Source organism: Microcaecilia unicolor, chromosome 7, assembly GCF_901765095.1.
Source record: "Microcaecilia unicolor chromosome 7, aMicUni1.1, whole genome shotgun sequence".
Lineage (NCBI taxonomy): Eukaryota > Metazoa > Chordata > Amphibia > Gymnophiona > Siphonopidae > Microcaecilia > Microcaecilia unicolor.
In genome coordinates this window covers 128448573-128465753 of record NC_044037.1, presented here as the reverse complement: position 1 = coordinate 128465753, position 17181 = coordinate 128448573, and the positions used below count along the sequence as shown (strand labels likewise).

At 45.3% G+C, this 17181-nt stretch overlaps 1 protein-coding gene across 1 annotated transcript in view; it reads left to right on the top strand.

Annotated features, from left to right (window-relative positions):
* The window catches only part of SLC19A1 (solute carrier family 19 member 1), a 289005-nt gene that overhangs the window by 43942 nt on the left and 227882 nt on the right, over positions 1-17181 (top strand). The window contains exon 2 of the mRNA XM_030209344.1: positions 16182-16869. Within this exon, the coding sequence (XP_030065204.1) occupies positions 16630-16869 (240 nt within the window). The 5' untranslated portion in view covers positions 16182-16629. The remainder of the gene's footprint in view (positions 1-16181; positions 16870-17181) is intronic.

The following is a 17181-nucleotide window of genomic DNA, read 5'->3' as shown; positions in this document are numbered from 1 at the left end:
GGCGGTGCAAGCTTCAGAATCAGGTCCGTCTGCTCCTGAGGATGCCCCGCCCGCGAGCTTGGGACATTGTCCAGCTGCTGGGATCGATGACAGCCACGATGGAAGTGGTACCCTGGGCGAGAGCGCACCTGAGACCTCTACAGTATTCCCTACTCCGGAGATGGTCTCCTATTTCTCAGGATTACCAATGCAGACTTACTTGGCTCCCTGCGGCCCGTCTCAGCATGGAGTGGTGGCTCTCGGACAGCATGCTGCGGCGAGGAATGCCGCTGACGCTCCCCGTTTGGTGCCTAGTGGTAACAGATGCCAGCCTGAAGGGCTGGGGTGCACACTGCAAGGGGAAGCATGCCCAGGGTCTATGGACACCCGAGGAGTCGGAGTGGTCCATCAACCGCCTAGAGTTGAAAGCGGTGTTTCAGGCGCTTCTGGCCTTTCAAGTGACCCTGGAAGGATTGGCTGTCAGAGTGATGTCGGACAACACGACAATGGTGGCCTATATAAATCGACAAGGCGGAACAAGGTGCAGAGCACTAGCCGCGCAGGCCGAACTGATTTGCCACTGGGCCGAGCTGCATCTTCAGTGTCTGTCGGCAGCTCATATTGCAGGTCAGAGCAATGTGCAGGCCGATTATCTGAGCAGGCATCAGAGCGATCCAGCAGAATGGAATCTGGCAGACGAAGTATTCCTGCAGATCTGTGCCAAATAGGGCAAGCCCATGATGGATCTAATGGTGACAAGTGCCAATACCAAAGTCCCGTGCTTCTTCAGCAGACGGAGAGATCCTCGCTCAGCGGGGTTGGATGCCTTGGCTCAACCCTGGCCTCCGGGTCTACTTTATGTGTTTCCCCCATGGCCCTTGATAGGGCGCCTGCTCTTGCGGATTCGGCTGCACCCAGGAGAAGTGGTCCTCATCGCCCCGGATTGGCCAAGGAGACCTTGGTATGCAGACCTCCGACAGATGCTCCTGGAGGCTCCTCTGCCGTTACCTCTGGTACCGAACCTGTTGACTCAGGGACCGGTAGCCATGGAGGACGCCGGCCGCTTTGGTCTTACGGCATGGCTATTGAGAGGGCGCAATTGAGGGATAAAGGTTATTCCAATAAAGTTATTTCCACTCTCCTGCAGGCCCGCAAGCGGTCCACTTCCGTGGCTTATGCCAGGATTTGGTGCCTGTTTGAGTCTTGGTGTGCTTCCAGAGCCATTGTTCCAATGCGGACTCCTGTCTCGCCGATTCTGGACTTTTTGCAGGAAGGTGTACAAAAAGGCTTGGCGTAAATTCCCTGCAGGTGCAGGTGGCAGCGTTGGCCTCCCTTCGTGGTAAGGTGGAAGGCGTGTCTTTGGCTGCTCACCCTGATGTGGCACGGTTTCTTAGAGGGGTGCTTTGGCTCCGACCTCCAGTGCGAGCACCCTGTCCAGCTTGGAACCTGGGGCTAGTTTTGAAAACCCTGCAGGCATCTCCTTTTGAGCCGCTTCGGCGAGCATCGGAGAAAGACTTGACACTGAAGGCCGTTTTTCTGGTGGCCATTACCTCGGCGAGACGGGTGTCACAGAGCTCCAGGCGCTGTCCTGTAGACCCATTTCTGCAATTTTCAGAGTCCGGAGTCACGGTTCGGACCGTGCCTTCCTTTATGCCTAAGGTGGTTTCAGCCTTTCACTTAAACCAGCCTATTTTCTTGCCCTCTTTTTCAGAGGAAGAGTTTCCAGAATCTTTTGGGCAACTGCACCTTTTGGATGTGCGCAGGACTCTGCTGCAGTATCTGCGAGTTACTAACTCTTTCAGGACTTCTGATCATCTGTTTGTTTTGCTATCCGGTTCTCGCAGAGGGTCTCCAGCGTCTAAAGCCACTATTGCTCGCTGGCTCAAAGAAACTATCTTTTCAGCTTATCTGCTGGCCGGCAGGGTTCCGCCTGTAGCCTTTAAGGCACATTCTACTAGAGCAATTTCTTCCTCTTGGGCTGAAACTGCAGCACTCTGTCTTCAAGAGATATGCAGTGCAGCAACAATGGGCTTTTAAGCTCTCCTTTGCCCAACATTACAGGCTGGATGTGGCTGCCAGGAGGGATGCGCGTTTTGGTGCACAAGTGCTAGCGCGTGGTGTGGCTTGTTCCCACCCTATCTAGGGATTGCTTTGTTACATCCCATACGTAATGGCTTCATCTGCTTGATGACAAGGAAGGGAAAATTAGGTTCTTACCTTGGTAATTTTCTTTCCTTTAGTCATAGCAGATGAAGCCATGAGCCCTCCCTGTATGATTGTCTGTATGCTGTGAATCTGTTTTTCAGGTTCTGTTCTAATTTCCTGAAGTTCCTTCCTTGGGAGAAAGTTGGAAAACAATCTTCAGGATTCATGTTCAGTTTAAATTTAGGAGGATGTGTTCATTCCCTCCAGCATGTTTTTTTTGGAGGATGTGTTGATTCTCTCCAGGAGGCGCGTGTGTTCCCCTCCAGTTCATTCCCTCCAGTGTGTTGGGAGGATGTGTGATTCCCTCCAGGAGGCGCGAGTGTTCCCCTCCACTTATACAATAAGGAGGATGAGTTTATTCCCTCCAGGAGGATGTGCATTCCCTCCTTTATGAGTTCATGCCCTTGTGATGGGCCATCGTTCGCTGTGAGGAAAGCTCTTGTGATTCCCATTGCTGTTTGCCATACTGCTTTGGAAGCTTCAAATACTGAAGAGGCAGTGGAGCTAGCTGTCCAAGAGGGCACTGTGAAAGTTTGAATGCTCTCTATCTCCCCTGCTGGTTGATGGACATAACCCATACGTAATGGCTTCATCTGCTATGACTAAAGGAAAGAAAATTACCAAGGTAAGAACCTAATTTTCCCTTCTTTGTCTGTTACTTGCACTTTCCTCATCGGTCATCTTTTGTATTCTGGACCTCTCTTCCTTGTGGCTTGTTGACTTTCACGTGCCTTTTCGTCTTCACTTAGAGTTGCACGCCTTTTTCGTTGTGCTTCAGCTCTTTTCTGTTTAGCTTCAGCCTGCTCCTCAAAGTTAGTGTTCTTCTCCTATGTCGTTGCCTTCTCTTGCCTCCCATGCCATCCATATCCTGCGATTTGCCTGTGTGTGTGTGTGTGTGTGAGAGAGTGGTAGAGAGAGAGAGAGAGAGTGCGTGTGTGTGTGAGACACAGAGAGAGTGTATGGATCCCTGTGAGACAGGGAGAGAGACCGAGTGGAAACCTATTATCTTCCCCTCCCCCCTACCAGGCTGTGTGTGTGTGTGTGACCCCCATGCTGGCCTGAGTGTGTGTGTGTGTGTGAGAGAGAATGTATGAATCCCTGTGAGACAGGGAGAGAGACCGAGTGGAAACCTATTATCTTCCCCTCCCCCCTGCCAGGCTGAGTGTGTGTGTGTGTGAGAGAGAGACAGTGTATGACTCGGGAGAGAGACCGAGTGGAAACCTATTATCTTCCCCTCCCTCCTGCCAGGCTGAGTGTGTGTGTGACCCCCGTGCTAGCCTGAGTGTGTGTGAGAGAGAGAGTGTATGAATCCTTGTGAGACAGGGAGAGAGACCGAGTGGAAACCTATTATCTTCCCCTCCCCCCTGCCAGTCAATGGGCAGTTTTTTTCCATTAGTTGCCTCGTGGCCATTCTGATTTTCACACAGTGCTGGGCGAGCAAGATAAGCCTACGCCATGGCGCGTGCGCCGCCTCACCCTTATTTCCCTGGCTGTCTTGTGTGTGTTGCTAACCTCCCCTGACGTCAGCTGGCTGCACAAATTGTACCTATGGGTTGCTGTTTCCAAAATTGGCATATCACAATCACTAAATGGAAAATGAAAGTATTTTTCTTCCTTTTGTTGTCGAGACACATTATCACTGCCTTCAGCACACCCACAGGGATTCAGGGAAAGACATTATTACTGCCCTGAGCACAGTGACAGGGAGCCCTAGAGAGACATTATCCCTGCACAGGGACAGGGAGCCTCGGTAGAATCATTATCACTTCCTCAAGCATAGAGACAGGTGAGCCTTGGAGAGACATCTTTGCCCCAAGCACACAGACAGTGATCCTGGCAGAGACATTGCCACTATCTTCAACACAGAGATAGGAAGCCTGTTATAGCCATTATTATTATTATTGCCCTGAGCACGATGACAAAAAGACATGTGTGCAGTAACTACTCTTTGTGATCTAAGGGCTCTTTTCATTTCTCCTCTTCCCTGCCCTGCCATCCGTCTCCTGCGATTCTCTCCTGTACTGTCCTCCCATCCCATCCATGTCCATTAACTCTCCTCTGCCCTCCCCTTCCCTTCCTCCCCTCGATGTCCCACGATTCTCTCCTCCTGACATCAACTCGCCTCCAGCGTTCCCTTCCCCCTCATTGTTCTGCCCTCTGACGTCATTACGTTTTGACACAAGGGCGGGGCAATGAGTGGGAATGGATGTTACGAACCCAGGCATCCAGACATAGAATGTTGGAGGTGCAAATTATTATACAGGATCACCTGTCTCTATGCTTGAGGAAGTGATGATGACTCTACCGAGGCTCCCTGTCCCTGTACAGTGATAATGTCTTATAGAGAATAGTGCTTTAAGTACATAAGTAGTGCCATACTGGGAAAGACCAAAGGTCCATCTAGCCCAGCATCCTGTCACCGACAGTGGCCAATCCAGGTCAAGGGCACCTGGCACGCTCCCTAAACGTAAAAACATTCCAGACAAGTTATACCTAAAAATGCGGAATTTTTCCAAGTCCATTTAATAGCGGTCTATGGACTTGTCCTTTAGGAATCTATCTAACCCCTTTTTAAACTCCGTCAAGCTAACCGCCCGTACCACGTTCTCCGGCAACGAATTCCAGAGTCTAATTACACGTTGGGTGAAGAAAAATTTTCTCCGATTCGTTTTAAATTTACCCCACTGTAGCTTCAACTCATGCCCTCTAGTCCTAGTATTTTTGGAAAGCGTGAACAGTCGCTTCACATCCACCCGATCCATTCCACTCATTATTTTATACACTTCTATCATATCTCCCCTCAGCCGTCTCTTCTCCAAGCTGAAAAGCCCTAGCCTTCTCAGTCTCTCTTCATAGGAAAGTCGTCCCATCCCCACTATCATTTTCGTCGCCCTGCGCTGTACCTTTTCCAATTCTACTATATCTTTTTTGAGATACGGAGACCAGTACTGAACACAATACTCCAGGTGCGGTCGCACCATGGAGCGATACAACGGCATTATAACATCCGCACACCTGGACTCCATACCCTTCCTAATAACACCCAACATTCTATTCGCTTTCCTAGCCGCAGCAGCACACTGAGCAGAAGGTTTCAGCGTATCATCGACGACGACACCCAGATCCCTTTCTTTATCCGTGACTCCTAACGCGGAACCTTGCAAGACGTAGCTATAATTTGGGTTCCTCTTACCCACATGCATCACTTTGCACTTGTCAACATTGAACTTCATCTGCCACTTGCACGCCCATTCTCCCAGTCTCGCAAGGTCCTCCTGTAATCGTTCACATTCCTCCTGCGACTTGACGACCCTGAATAATTTTGTGTCATCGGCGAATTTAATTACCTCACTAGTTATTCCCATCTCTAGGTCATTTATAAATACATTAAAAAGCAACGGACCCAGCACAGACCCTTGCGGGACCCCACTAACTACCCTCCTCCACTGAGAATACTGGCCACGCAATCCTACTCTCTGCTTCCTATCTTTCAACCAGTTCTTAATCCATAATAATACCCTACCTCCGATTCCATGACTCTGCAATTTCTTCAGGAGTCTTTCGTGCGGCACTTTGTCAAACGCCTTCTGAAAATCCAGATATACAATATCAACCGGCTCCCCATTGTCCACATGTTTGCTTACCCCCTCAAAAAAATGCATTAGATTGGTGAGGCAAGACTTCCCTTCACTAAATCCGTGCTGACTTTGTCTCATCAGTCCATGTTTTTGTATATGCTCTGCAATTTTATTCTTAATAATAGCCTCCACCATCTTGCCCGGCACCGACGTCAGACTCACCGGTCTATAATTTCCCGGATCTCCTCTGGAACCCTTCTTAAAAATCGGAGTAACATTGGCTACCCTCCAGTCTTCCGGTACTACACTCGATTTTAGGGACAGATTGCATATTTCTAACAGTAGCTCCGCAAGTTCATTTTTTAGTTCTATTAATACTCTGGGATGAATACCATCAGGTCCCGGTGATTTACTACTCTTCAGCTTGCTGAACTGACCCATTACATCCTCCAAGGTTACAGAGAATTTGTTTAGTTTCTCCGACTCCCCCGCTTCAAATATTCTTTCCGGCACCGGTGTCCCCCCCCCCCAAATCCTCCTCGGTGAAGACCGAAGCAAAGAATTCATTTAATTTCTCCGCTACGGCTTTGTCCTCCTTGATCGCCCCTTTAACACCATTTTCGTCCAGCGGCCCAACCGACTCTTTGGCCGGTTTCCTGCTTTTAATGTATCTAAAAAAATTTTTACTATGTATTTTTGCTTCCAACGCTAATTTCTTCTCAAAGTCCTTTTTTGCCCTCCTTATCTCCGCTTTGCATTTGGCTTGGCATTCCTTATGATCTATCCTGTTACTTTCAGTTGGTTCTCTTCTCCACTTTCTGAAGGATTGTTTTTTGGCTCTAATGATTTCCTTTATCTTACTGTTTAGCCACGCCGGCTGACGTTTAGTCTTTTTTCCCTTTTTTCTAATACGTGGAATATATTTGTCCTGAACCTCCAGGATGGTGTTTTTAAACAGCATCCACGCCTGATGCAAGTTTTTTACTCTGCGCGCTGCTCCTTTCAGTCTTTTTTTTCACCATTTTTCTCATTTAGTCAATTCCTACACTTTGGGTTTCTTGAGCATGGAGATAGGTTTTTTACTCCCTGGTCCCTACCTTGGTGAGGAAACTCACTGTGGAGAAGATTTGAGAGCCTGTAAAACTTTACTGTATGATCAAGCCATTCGGGCTCTGATTTAAGCTTGGTGAGCTTCTCTGCAAGCAGGCCTGCACTCTATTTATTTATGGTACCCAAGTAAGTGGGAAACAGCTAATCTGCTTGAGGAGGATGACTACATTCCAATGGTATTCATAAAGGCCACTATTCCAGGGGAAAATTGGTCTCTTCCGTAATGGATAGTAGTAGTCCTATCTGGAATCCTTCTGGAAGCAGACTTTTTACCTCACCTTTAACTCTTAAGCAACAGAGTTCAGCACTAATGTTCTAATGCTCTCTTTTTAGAAGACCTCCCTCCTCCAAGGCAGCACAGGGGCTGCCAGATTGGAGGTGGAACTTCTCTACAACATCCCTGTAGCCTGTAGGTCACCTCTATGTACCTCTCTTTCTCCCTCAGCTCCTCCAGGTCTGCTACTCTCGCCTCAAGAGAACAGACTCATTCTCTGAGAGCTAGGAGCTCTTTGCATCGAGCACACACATATGATCTCTCACCAACTAGGAGATAATCATACATTTGACACTCAATGCAAAATAATTGATAGCACCCCTCTTGCTGCTGGACTACTGTCTTCATCTTAGTATTATAGAGTTGTTTAATTAAAACTTCTTAAGGTACTAGTGATATCAGATGAATATAAAGAGACTTAAGACTGGTGTAATATGTAATTTAATTAGTATTTGCTTCTCTGTGACAGAAAATTCAGGTTTCAAAACCATAGGGGAAAGGGTATGGAGACTAGCTAATAGTTTTTTTTTTTTTTGTTTGTTTTTTTTGTTTTTTTAATTCTAACTGTGTTTATCAATATCCTACAATTCCTCTTTGAAACCCAATCTTTAAGTTACCAAGCACAGAATAAAATAATGTCACTTACCCACAGAAATGTCCTCTTCTCTCAGAATTTCTCAGAAAGAAAGTTAAGTGGGACCTTTCCTCTCTATATAGTTTGACTGGTGAAGAGCACCTCAGAGGACTGTTCTCGGGAGTCTAGGCGGATGACTGTTCGGGTGCTGGAGCTACTAGGGTTCGTTTTAAACTACCCCAAGTCCCATCTCCAACCTGTCCGGCAATTGGAGTTCATAGGAGCCATACTTGACACACAGAGGATTCAAGTCTACCTCCCTGAAACGCGAGCGGACAATCTTGTCTCACATGTGTCCAAGGTTCGTACCTGTCGGCAGGTCACAGCTTGGCAGATGTTGATGTTGTTGGTCCATATGGCTTCCAGAGTGTATGTTATGCCCAGGAAACGTCTTCACATGATATCAGCTCTATGGACCATGGCTTTTCAGTGGTATGAAGCCACAGGGGGTCTAGAAGATGTCATCCAAGTGTCCCCAGAGCTTGTACGCTCTGTTCAGTGTTGCACAGTTTCATCCAGTTTGACTCTGGGACTTCCATTCCAAATTCCTCAGCCACAGAAAGTGCTGATGATGGATGCAGCTCTTGTGGAATGGGGAGCTCATATAGATGGACTTCACACTCAAGATGCTTGGTCCGTCCAGGAAACGAATTTTTAGATCAATCTCATAAGTACATAAGTAATGCCATACTGGGAAAAGACCAAGGGTCCATCGAGCCCAGCATCCTGTCCACGACAGCGGCCAATCCAGGCCAAGGGCACCTGGCAAGCTTCCCAAACGTACAAACATTCTATACATGTTATTCCTGGAATTTTGGAGTTTTCCAAGTCCGTTTAGTAGCGGTTTATGAACTTGGTAAACTCCAAAATTCCAGCTTCAGGCTATCTGGAACACTGTAAAGGCTTTCAGAGATTGGTTGTCTCACCAAATTATTCTCATCCAAACAGACAATCAGGTTGAAATGTATTACACCAACACGCATGGTGGCACCGGATCACACTCTCTGTGTTAATAGGCCATCCAGATGTGGCATTGGGCTCGCCAACACGGCATGTTCCTTCTGAAAACATTTAGGGCCTAAGCTGATCTTTCAGTGCCCTCCCCCACCAAGTAGGGGACCGACCAGTTCTTTATACTGGTCCCTGGAGAGATCAAGAGAGAGAGATAAACATATACACACACACTCAAGATAAATATACAAATCAAAGGCCTTTGGAAGAGAGAACTAAGGGTCTCACATAATAGCAGTGAGGCACTCAGAACTGTCTCACAATTCCTCGGGTACTCTGCTCGTTTATTAAGAATGCATTGTCATAAATTAACTGGTTACATCACAAATCATGGGACACAAGCTTTAAAAAAAAATCATTGGTTAGATTATATTGTGCTTACATCTGCAATTTCAGGGGTTCAGGGTACTTTCCAAAACTGCTAGTGGTTCCAGTAAAATCTAACATTTATAGAAATGCGGAAATATCATACATTTTCCATATTACATCTGCATGCTCAGACATATGCATATTTTTATTTTTGTTACATTTGTACCCCGCGCTTTCCCACTCATGGCAGGCTCAATGTGCCTTACATGGGGCAATGGAGGGTTAAGTGACTTGCCCAGAGTCACAAGGAGCTGCCTGTGCCTGAAGTGAGAATCGAACTCAGTTCCTCAGTTCCCCAGGACCAAAGTCCGCCACCCTAACCACTAGGCCACTCCTCCACTCTCTCTTACTTCCCTATTCCCTTCCAAACATGAATGTTCTGACTTCCTAGAATCTGAACAAAACATTCATTACAAAAGTTGTTGAAACTGTTAATTCAGCAATCAGTAACTAGGTTAAATGCATCTGTCCTGCTCTGTCTTAAACTTATCTCAGTTTCACATTTTTAATGTTTAACTCTCTTGATATTCCCTTCTGAGCTGGGGGTACTATCATTTTTATAGTACATCCTTAATACCATCGGTTCGAGCCACTTATCTGGCAGGCACAAACAATACCCTAGCTGACAGGCTGAGCAGGATAATGCAACTGCATGAGTGGTTTCTCCATATAGGCATAGCCCGCAAGATCTTCCGAGCCTGGGCACCCCCTCAGTGGATCTTTTTGCCACTCGAATCGACTATGAGGTCCCTCAGTTCTGTTCCAGGCTTCAGGCCCACGACAGACTAGCGTCAGATGCCTTCCTTCCTAATTGAGGGACATGCCATCTGTATATGTATCCTCCAATACGTAGGGAAAACTTTGTTGAAACTCAAGCAAGACTGCGAAACCATGATTCTGATCGTGCTGAACTGGCAGCAGCACATTTGGTTCCCTTTTCTTCTGGAGTTATCCTTCAAAGAACCATGGTGATTGGAGTGTTTTCCAACCCTCATTACTCAGAACGAGGGATCACTTCTGCATCCCAACCTCCAGTGTCTGGCTCACACTGCTTGGATGTTGAGAGCCTAGAATTTGCTTCCTTAGGTCTTTCGGAGGGTGTCGCCCATGTCTTGCTGGCTTCCAGGAAAGTTTCCACTAAGAGGATGCTTGAATACCTTCTACACTTATCAGAATCTGGTCTCAAGACCAACTCCGTAAGGGTTCACCTTAGTGCAGTTAGTGCTTATCATCAACGTGTAGAAGGTAAGCCCATCTTTGGGCAGCCTTTAGTTGTTTGCTTCATGAGAGGTTTACTGTTGTCAAAGCCCCCTGTGAAACCTTCACCAGTGTCATGGGGTCTCAACGTCGTTCTCACCCAGCTGATGCAAGCTCCTTTTGAGCCACTGAATTCCTGCCATCTTAAGTACTTGACCTGGCAGGTCATTTTCTTGGTGGTTGTTACTTCAGCTCGTAGGGTCAGGGAGCTTCAGGCCTTAGTAATGGATGCATCTTATACTAAATTTCATCCTCTGCACGCACCCTAAGTTCCTGCCGAAGGTGGTGTTGGAGTTCCATCTGAACCAGTTGAATGTCTTGCCAACATTCTTTCCCCGACCTCATGCCCATCCTGGCGAAAGCAGCTTGCACAGCTTGGATTGCAAGAGATTATTGGCCTACTACATGCCGTGGACAAGGCCCACAGACCGGTCTGCCCAGCTTTTTGTTTCTTTTGATCCCAACAGGATGGGAGTTGCCCTCGGAAAATGCACCATTTCAATTTGGCTGGCAGATTTAATTTCCTTCACTTATGCCCAGACTGGACTGGCCTTGGAGGGTCATGTCAGAGCCATGGCTGCGTCGGTAGCCCTGTTGAGGTCAGCCTCCATGAAGATATTTGCAAGGCTGCGACGTGGCCTTCAGTCCACACATTCACATCACACTACTGCCTTGAGCAGGATACCCGTGACTGTTTGGGCAGACAGTATTGCAGATTTTGTTTGGGATCTAGCATCCAACTCCACCCTCCTATGCCTGTTTTATTCTGTTCCAGGCTGCACTGTATTTCGGATTGTATATAGTTTCAGGTTAATCTCTGTTATATCCTCACCATTGCGAGGCCCTATTGCCCAGTGTTTGTTTTCAGTGAGTATGGATGCTAGGGATTCTCCACTTATGAGAACATAGAAGTCTGCTTGTCCTTTACTTGTAGCAGGTATTCTTCGAGGATAGCTGGCTTCATATTCTCCCAATCCTTCCCACCTACTCTTGGAGTTGTCTTCTTAGTTATTTTTACTTTATTTTTTGCTGTATTATTAAACTGAGGAGACCAGGTTTGCGTGACAGGCGGGAAGGCACTCAAACATGCACGGTAGAGCGAGGCTCACGCTCCACAAAGCTTTTTTTTTTTTTTTTTTTTTTTTTTTTTTTTTAGCTTTGGCAAAATGATGGACTAGTCGACACAGATCAGTGTCATACATTTGTGAGAATATGAGGCCTGCTGTCCTCAAAAGAATACCTGCTACAGGTAAGTACCTTTGCTTTACTATTAAATAACATTTAATTATTTTAAGTTAAATTGATGTTACTAATGTCATTAACAATGTGTCAGAATCTTACAGTCATGTATTTTCGCAAGATGCATATCGGGGCGCCGGGGTTTAGTTGGGAAGAGGGGGATAAAATATATAAGCAATGGATACAGAGGGGGCTACGACAATTTGGTCAATTATGGGAGGAGGGGGCATTGCCCCCATATAGCGAATTGCAAGAAGAATTTGATCTCCCACCACAACACATGTTTTATTACGCTAGACTTAGGGATTATATTTTGCGGAAAGCTAAAGGAGAATTACAATTGGTTGAACTAGAACGAGCAATGGGTGGAAATAGTCGTAAAAGATGTGTGTCAAGAATATATGCGGCATTGCTATCACATAGGAACCCAATACTGGCTTATATACAGAAGTGGGAACGGGATACAGGGACCACTCACGACATGCAGAATTGGTCACGGGCGATGGGGTTTTTGTTAAAGGGCTCGGTGAATAGCTCCATGATATGATCCACATATGGTGGACCTGCCCAAAGATACAAATGTTCTGGCAGGAGTTACTTGCATTGATGCAGCAGATCTTGGGCAGCGAGTGTCCGAGAACTGTGGATCACTGTTTGTTGCAGTTCCGCCCGCCAGGCATAACTGTTGCATTGCATAAGCTGGCTTCTGTGGTCTTGGGAACAGCTAAGATCGCGATTGCCGCGGCCTGGAAACAACAGTTGGCTCCTCCACTTGTTAAAGTTATACATAAGTGGATTATATGTATCAGATGGCAAAGCTAATAGCACAGAAGAATGGCCGGATGATACAGTTCCACAAGGTATGGGACAAATATAAGACCTGGAGAGCTAAGGCAGGGATTGAATTGAACGCCCCACAGCTAGTGGTACCAGCGCTATAGATTCAATTTATAAGCTCGGGTACACTCAGAACGGCCATATCAATTACATAAGTCACATGCGCAGGAGACCTCTAGGAGAAGTAAGGGGGAGGGGGGAAGGGAAGGGGGGTGGGTGATGATAAGATGTAAAATGTGTTATTGATATATTCTATATGCATACTGTATTCGCATTTAAAATAAAGTTCATAAAAAAGAATCTTACAGTCATGCAGACAAATTTTCTTCAGTGCTGAGCTTCTAGTTCTTGAGATATGCAGCCACTATCACCTTTTCTCTGAAACCTCATTCATGCAGTGTATGGATTCTCATTTTGCTCAATATTGACACCTTGCCCAAAATGCGTTAAAACAAAATTATCTGTAAATTGTCATATCAAATACAAATTATTCAAATTCTGTACAAAAGTCTGCATCACTGTGACATCATTAACAGTAGACTGGTGTATGTGTGTGTGTGTATATACAGTGGGGGAAATAAGTATTTGATCCCTTGCTGATTTTGTAAGTTTGCCCACTGACAAAGACATGAGCAGCCCATAATTGAAGGGTAGGTTATTGGTAACAGTGAGAGATAGCACATCACAAATTAAATCCGGAAAATCACATTGTGGAAAGTATATGAATTTATTTGCATTCTGCAGAGGGAAATAAGTATTTGATCCCCCACCAACCAGTAAGAGATCTGGCCCCTACAGACCAGGTAGATGCTCCAAATCAACTCGTTACCTGCATGACAGACAGCTGTCGGCAATGGTCACCTGTATGAAAGACACCTGTCCACAGACTCAGTGAATCAGTCAGACTCTAACCTCTACAAAATGGCCAAGAGCAAGGAGCTGTCTAAGGATGTCAGGGACAAGATCATACACCTGCACAAGGCTGGAATGGGCTACAAAACCATCAGTAAGACGCTGGGCGAGAAGGAGACAACTGTTGGTGCCATAGTAAGAAAATGGAAGAAGTACAAAATGACTGTCAATCGACAAAGATCTGGGGCTCCACGCAAAATCTCACCTCGTGGGGTATCCTTGATCATGAGGAAGGTTAGAAATCAGCCTACAACTACAAGGGGGGAACTTGTCAATGATCTCAAGGCAGCTGGGACCACTGTCACACGAAAACCATTGGTAACACATTACGACATAATGGATTGCAATCCTGCAGTGCCCGCAAGGTCCCCCTGCTCCGGAAGGCACATGTGACGGCCCGTCTGAAGTTTGCCAGTGAACACCTGGATGATGCCGAGAGTGATTGGGAGAAGGTGCTGTGGTCAGATGAGACAAAAATTGAGCTCTTTGGCATGAACTCAACTCGCCGTGTTTGGAGGAAGAGAAATGCTGCCTATGACCCAAAGAACACCGTCCCCACTGTCAAGCATGGAGGTGGAAATGTTATGTTTTGGGGGTGTTTCTCTGCTAAGGGCACAGGACTACTTCACCGCATCAATGGGAGAATGGATGGGGCCATGTACCGTACAATTCTGAGTGACAACCTCCTTCCCTCCGCCAGGGCCTTAAAAATGGGTCGTGGCTGGGTCTTCCAGCACGACAATGACCCAAAACATACAGCCAAGGCAACAAAGGAGTGGCTCAGGAAGAAGCACATTAGGGTCATGGAGTGGCCTAGCCAGTCAACAGACCTTAATCCCATTGAAAACTTATGGAGGGAGCTGAAGCTGCGAGTTGCCAAGCGACAGCCCAGAACTCTTAATGATTTAGAGATGATCTGCAAAGAGGAGTGGACCAAAATTCCTCCTGACATGTGTGCAAACCTCATCATCAACTACAGAAGACGTCTGACCGCTGTGCTTGCCAACAAGGGTTTTGCCACCAAGTATTAGGTCTTGTTTGCCAGAGGGATTAAATACTTATTTCCCTCTGCAGAATGCAAATAAATTCATATACTTTCCACAATGTGATTTTCCGGATTTAATTTGTGATGTGCTATCTCTCACTGTTACCAATAACCTACCCTTCAATTATGGGCTGCTCATGTCTTTGTCAGTGGGCAAACTTACAAAATCAGCAAGGGATCAAATACTTATTTCCCCCACTGTATATTAGTTTTACAGTGATAACATTTCTAAATGCATGAAAATCGCTGGGTGGTCACACTAAAAAGACTGTAACTTTCACTGTGTTTACAAATAATCTCATTCCACGGCACATAGGAGAGGGATGCAAAATAAGACCAAAAGTATTATAATGCCTCTGTATCGCACCATGGTGTGACTACTACTATTATTTTAAATTTTTTTTAATTTTTGTTGCATTTGTACCCTGTGCTTTCCCACTCATGGCAGGCTCAATGCGGCTTACATGGGGCAATGGAGGGTTAAGTGACTTGCCCAGAGTCACAAGGAGCTGCCTGTGCCTGAAGTGGGACTCAAACTCAGGTCCTCAGTTCCCCAGGACCAAAGTCCACCACCCTAATCACTAGGCCACTCCTCCTACTTATCATTTCATCTTAAGTGTTGTGTTCAATTCTGGTTGCCATATCTCAAAAAAGATATAGCAGAATTCAAAAGGTTCAAAGAAGAGCAATCAAAATGATAGAGGGGATGGGACTGCTCCCATATGAACAAAGGCTAAAGAGGTTAGGACTCTTCAGCTTGGAAAAGAGATGACTGAGGGGGGATGTGATTGAGGTTTAAAAAATCCTGAGTGGAGTGGAACAGGTGGAGATGAATCTGTTTTTCTGTTTTTCAGTAATTACAGAGACCAGGGGACACGCAATGAAATTGCATGGAAATACTTTTAAAACAAATAGGAGGAAATATTTTTTCATTCAAAGAATAGTTAAGCTCAGTAACTCATTGCCGGAGCATGTGTTAATGCAGTTAGTGTATCTGGGTTTTAAAAAGGTTTGGACAAGTTCCTAGTTTCATGTTACCCCAAAATCTTTTATCACTAAATGCACACTCTCCTTAATTCTTATATTTCTCCTATATATCTCTTATTATGTTTGCTTGTTATAATATTACCATGTCATTTCACTATCATGTACCAAAACACTTCTGCTACTACTAAATGTATAATTCCTCATGTATTACCGCTATTCATGATGTATTGTAAGCCACATTGATTCTGCAAAGAGGTGGGATAATGTGGGATACAAATGCAACAAAATAAAAATAAAAATAGAGGAAAATCTTAAATTTTTTGATTGCAAAACATTCTCCAGACTTTCCAATTTTTGGTTTAGTCATATTCTCTTTTATTACTCTTCATGTCTACTTTTTACCTTGAAACTTGTGTCGCCTAATGTCATTTTTTGTTCATACTGTACTAACCTGAAAAAGGAGCCTTTGGCCTCCAAATCTTAGTTGGAAAACGTAATAAGTTAGTCCAATAAAAAGATACGGCTGTTATTTTCAATTTGAAAGTCCAATAAAAAGATACTGCTGTTATTTTCAATTTGAAGTGGACTAGCATGGCTATAACCCCACTTAAGTCTGTATGCCCTTCCACCCTTTTCTGTGTCGAGAGACTGGTTGTCTCCTCTTGCCAGCTTTGTAGAAATGAGCTTTTATTTCGTGATCATTCTTTAGTTCTGAATTCTTTCTGCTTCTGTTTTTATTCACAGATGGCCTCCACTGGCAGTACAACTGATTCCCTGTACTTCAAGTTCTCATCTAATATTAAGAAAAATAGACGCCATTTCTTTAATGCTTCCCTCCAGCTACTTGTTTGTTTTTTTTTCTTTTTTATGTTTGTGTATTTAGGCTATTAATTTGATTCTCCTGAGAATAGTGCTAGGCGTCTCCCAGCAGATGAAAGATGAAAATTGTTCTGCTGATACAGAAGAGAATTCCTAGTGTAGAACCTACTGCAGCCAGAAGACAAAATTTATAGCAAAGAACATTGCTGTATCCAGCATTCCTGTGACCTCTCAAATCCCAGTTTTTAGTATTTAAGACTGTGATATCCAAGGCACAATTACTCAGAAAGTGCTTTGAAAGAGCAGAAGGTGCACAAAGCTGATTAGTATTTTACCCCTCCATATCCCCCGTATAGAGATTGTCTTAAGAGTCATGGCTAAAGAGTGCAAGGACATTAGAGAACCCCAGATTTTGAGACCTTTAAATCTGGTACACAATTCAAAGCCCCAGGATTCCAAACCTTCAGATCTAGCACCTGAAGCTGAGCCACAACGTTGGGAGTGGATGGTCTCCTTTCTCTGTTTCTATGGCTTTATGACACAGATCAGACCTGGGGAGAGCTTCATCACTCCATACCTCCTAGGATCCGACAAAAACTTCACTAGAGAGCAGGTGAGTGGCTTTGTGTGGATTTATAAATGGTTTGAGTATAGTGGGTAATGTTTAAGCATCTACTGAAGACATACTTTGGTGGCTTAGAGGGGCATTTTGAAAGAAACGTCTAAATTTGGATGTCTTTGTAAAACGTCCAAATCCGGAGGCGGGGAAAACCGTATTTTCGAAAAAAGATGGACGTCCAGCTTTCGTTTCGAAAATGCCCGTCAAAGACGCCAAATCCAAGGATGTCTTTGGATTTTGAAGTCTTTGACTTTCGGCGATTTTCGAAACCAAAAACATCCAAATACAAGTCATTTGGACGTGGGA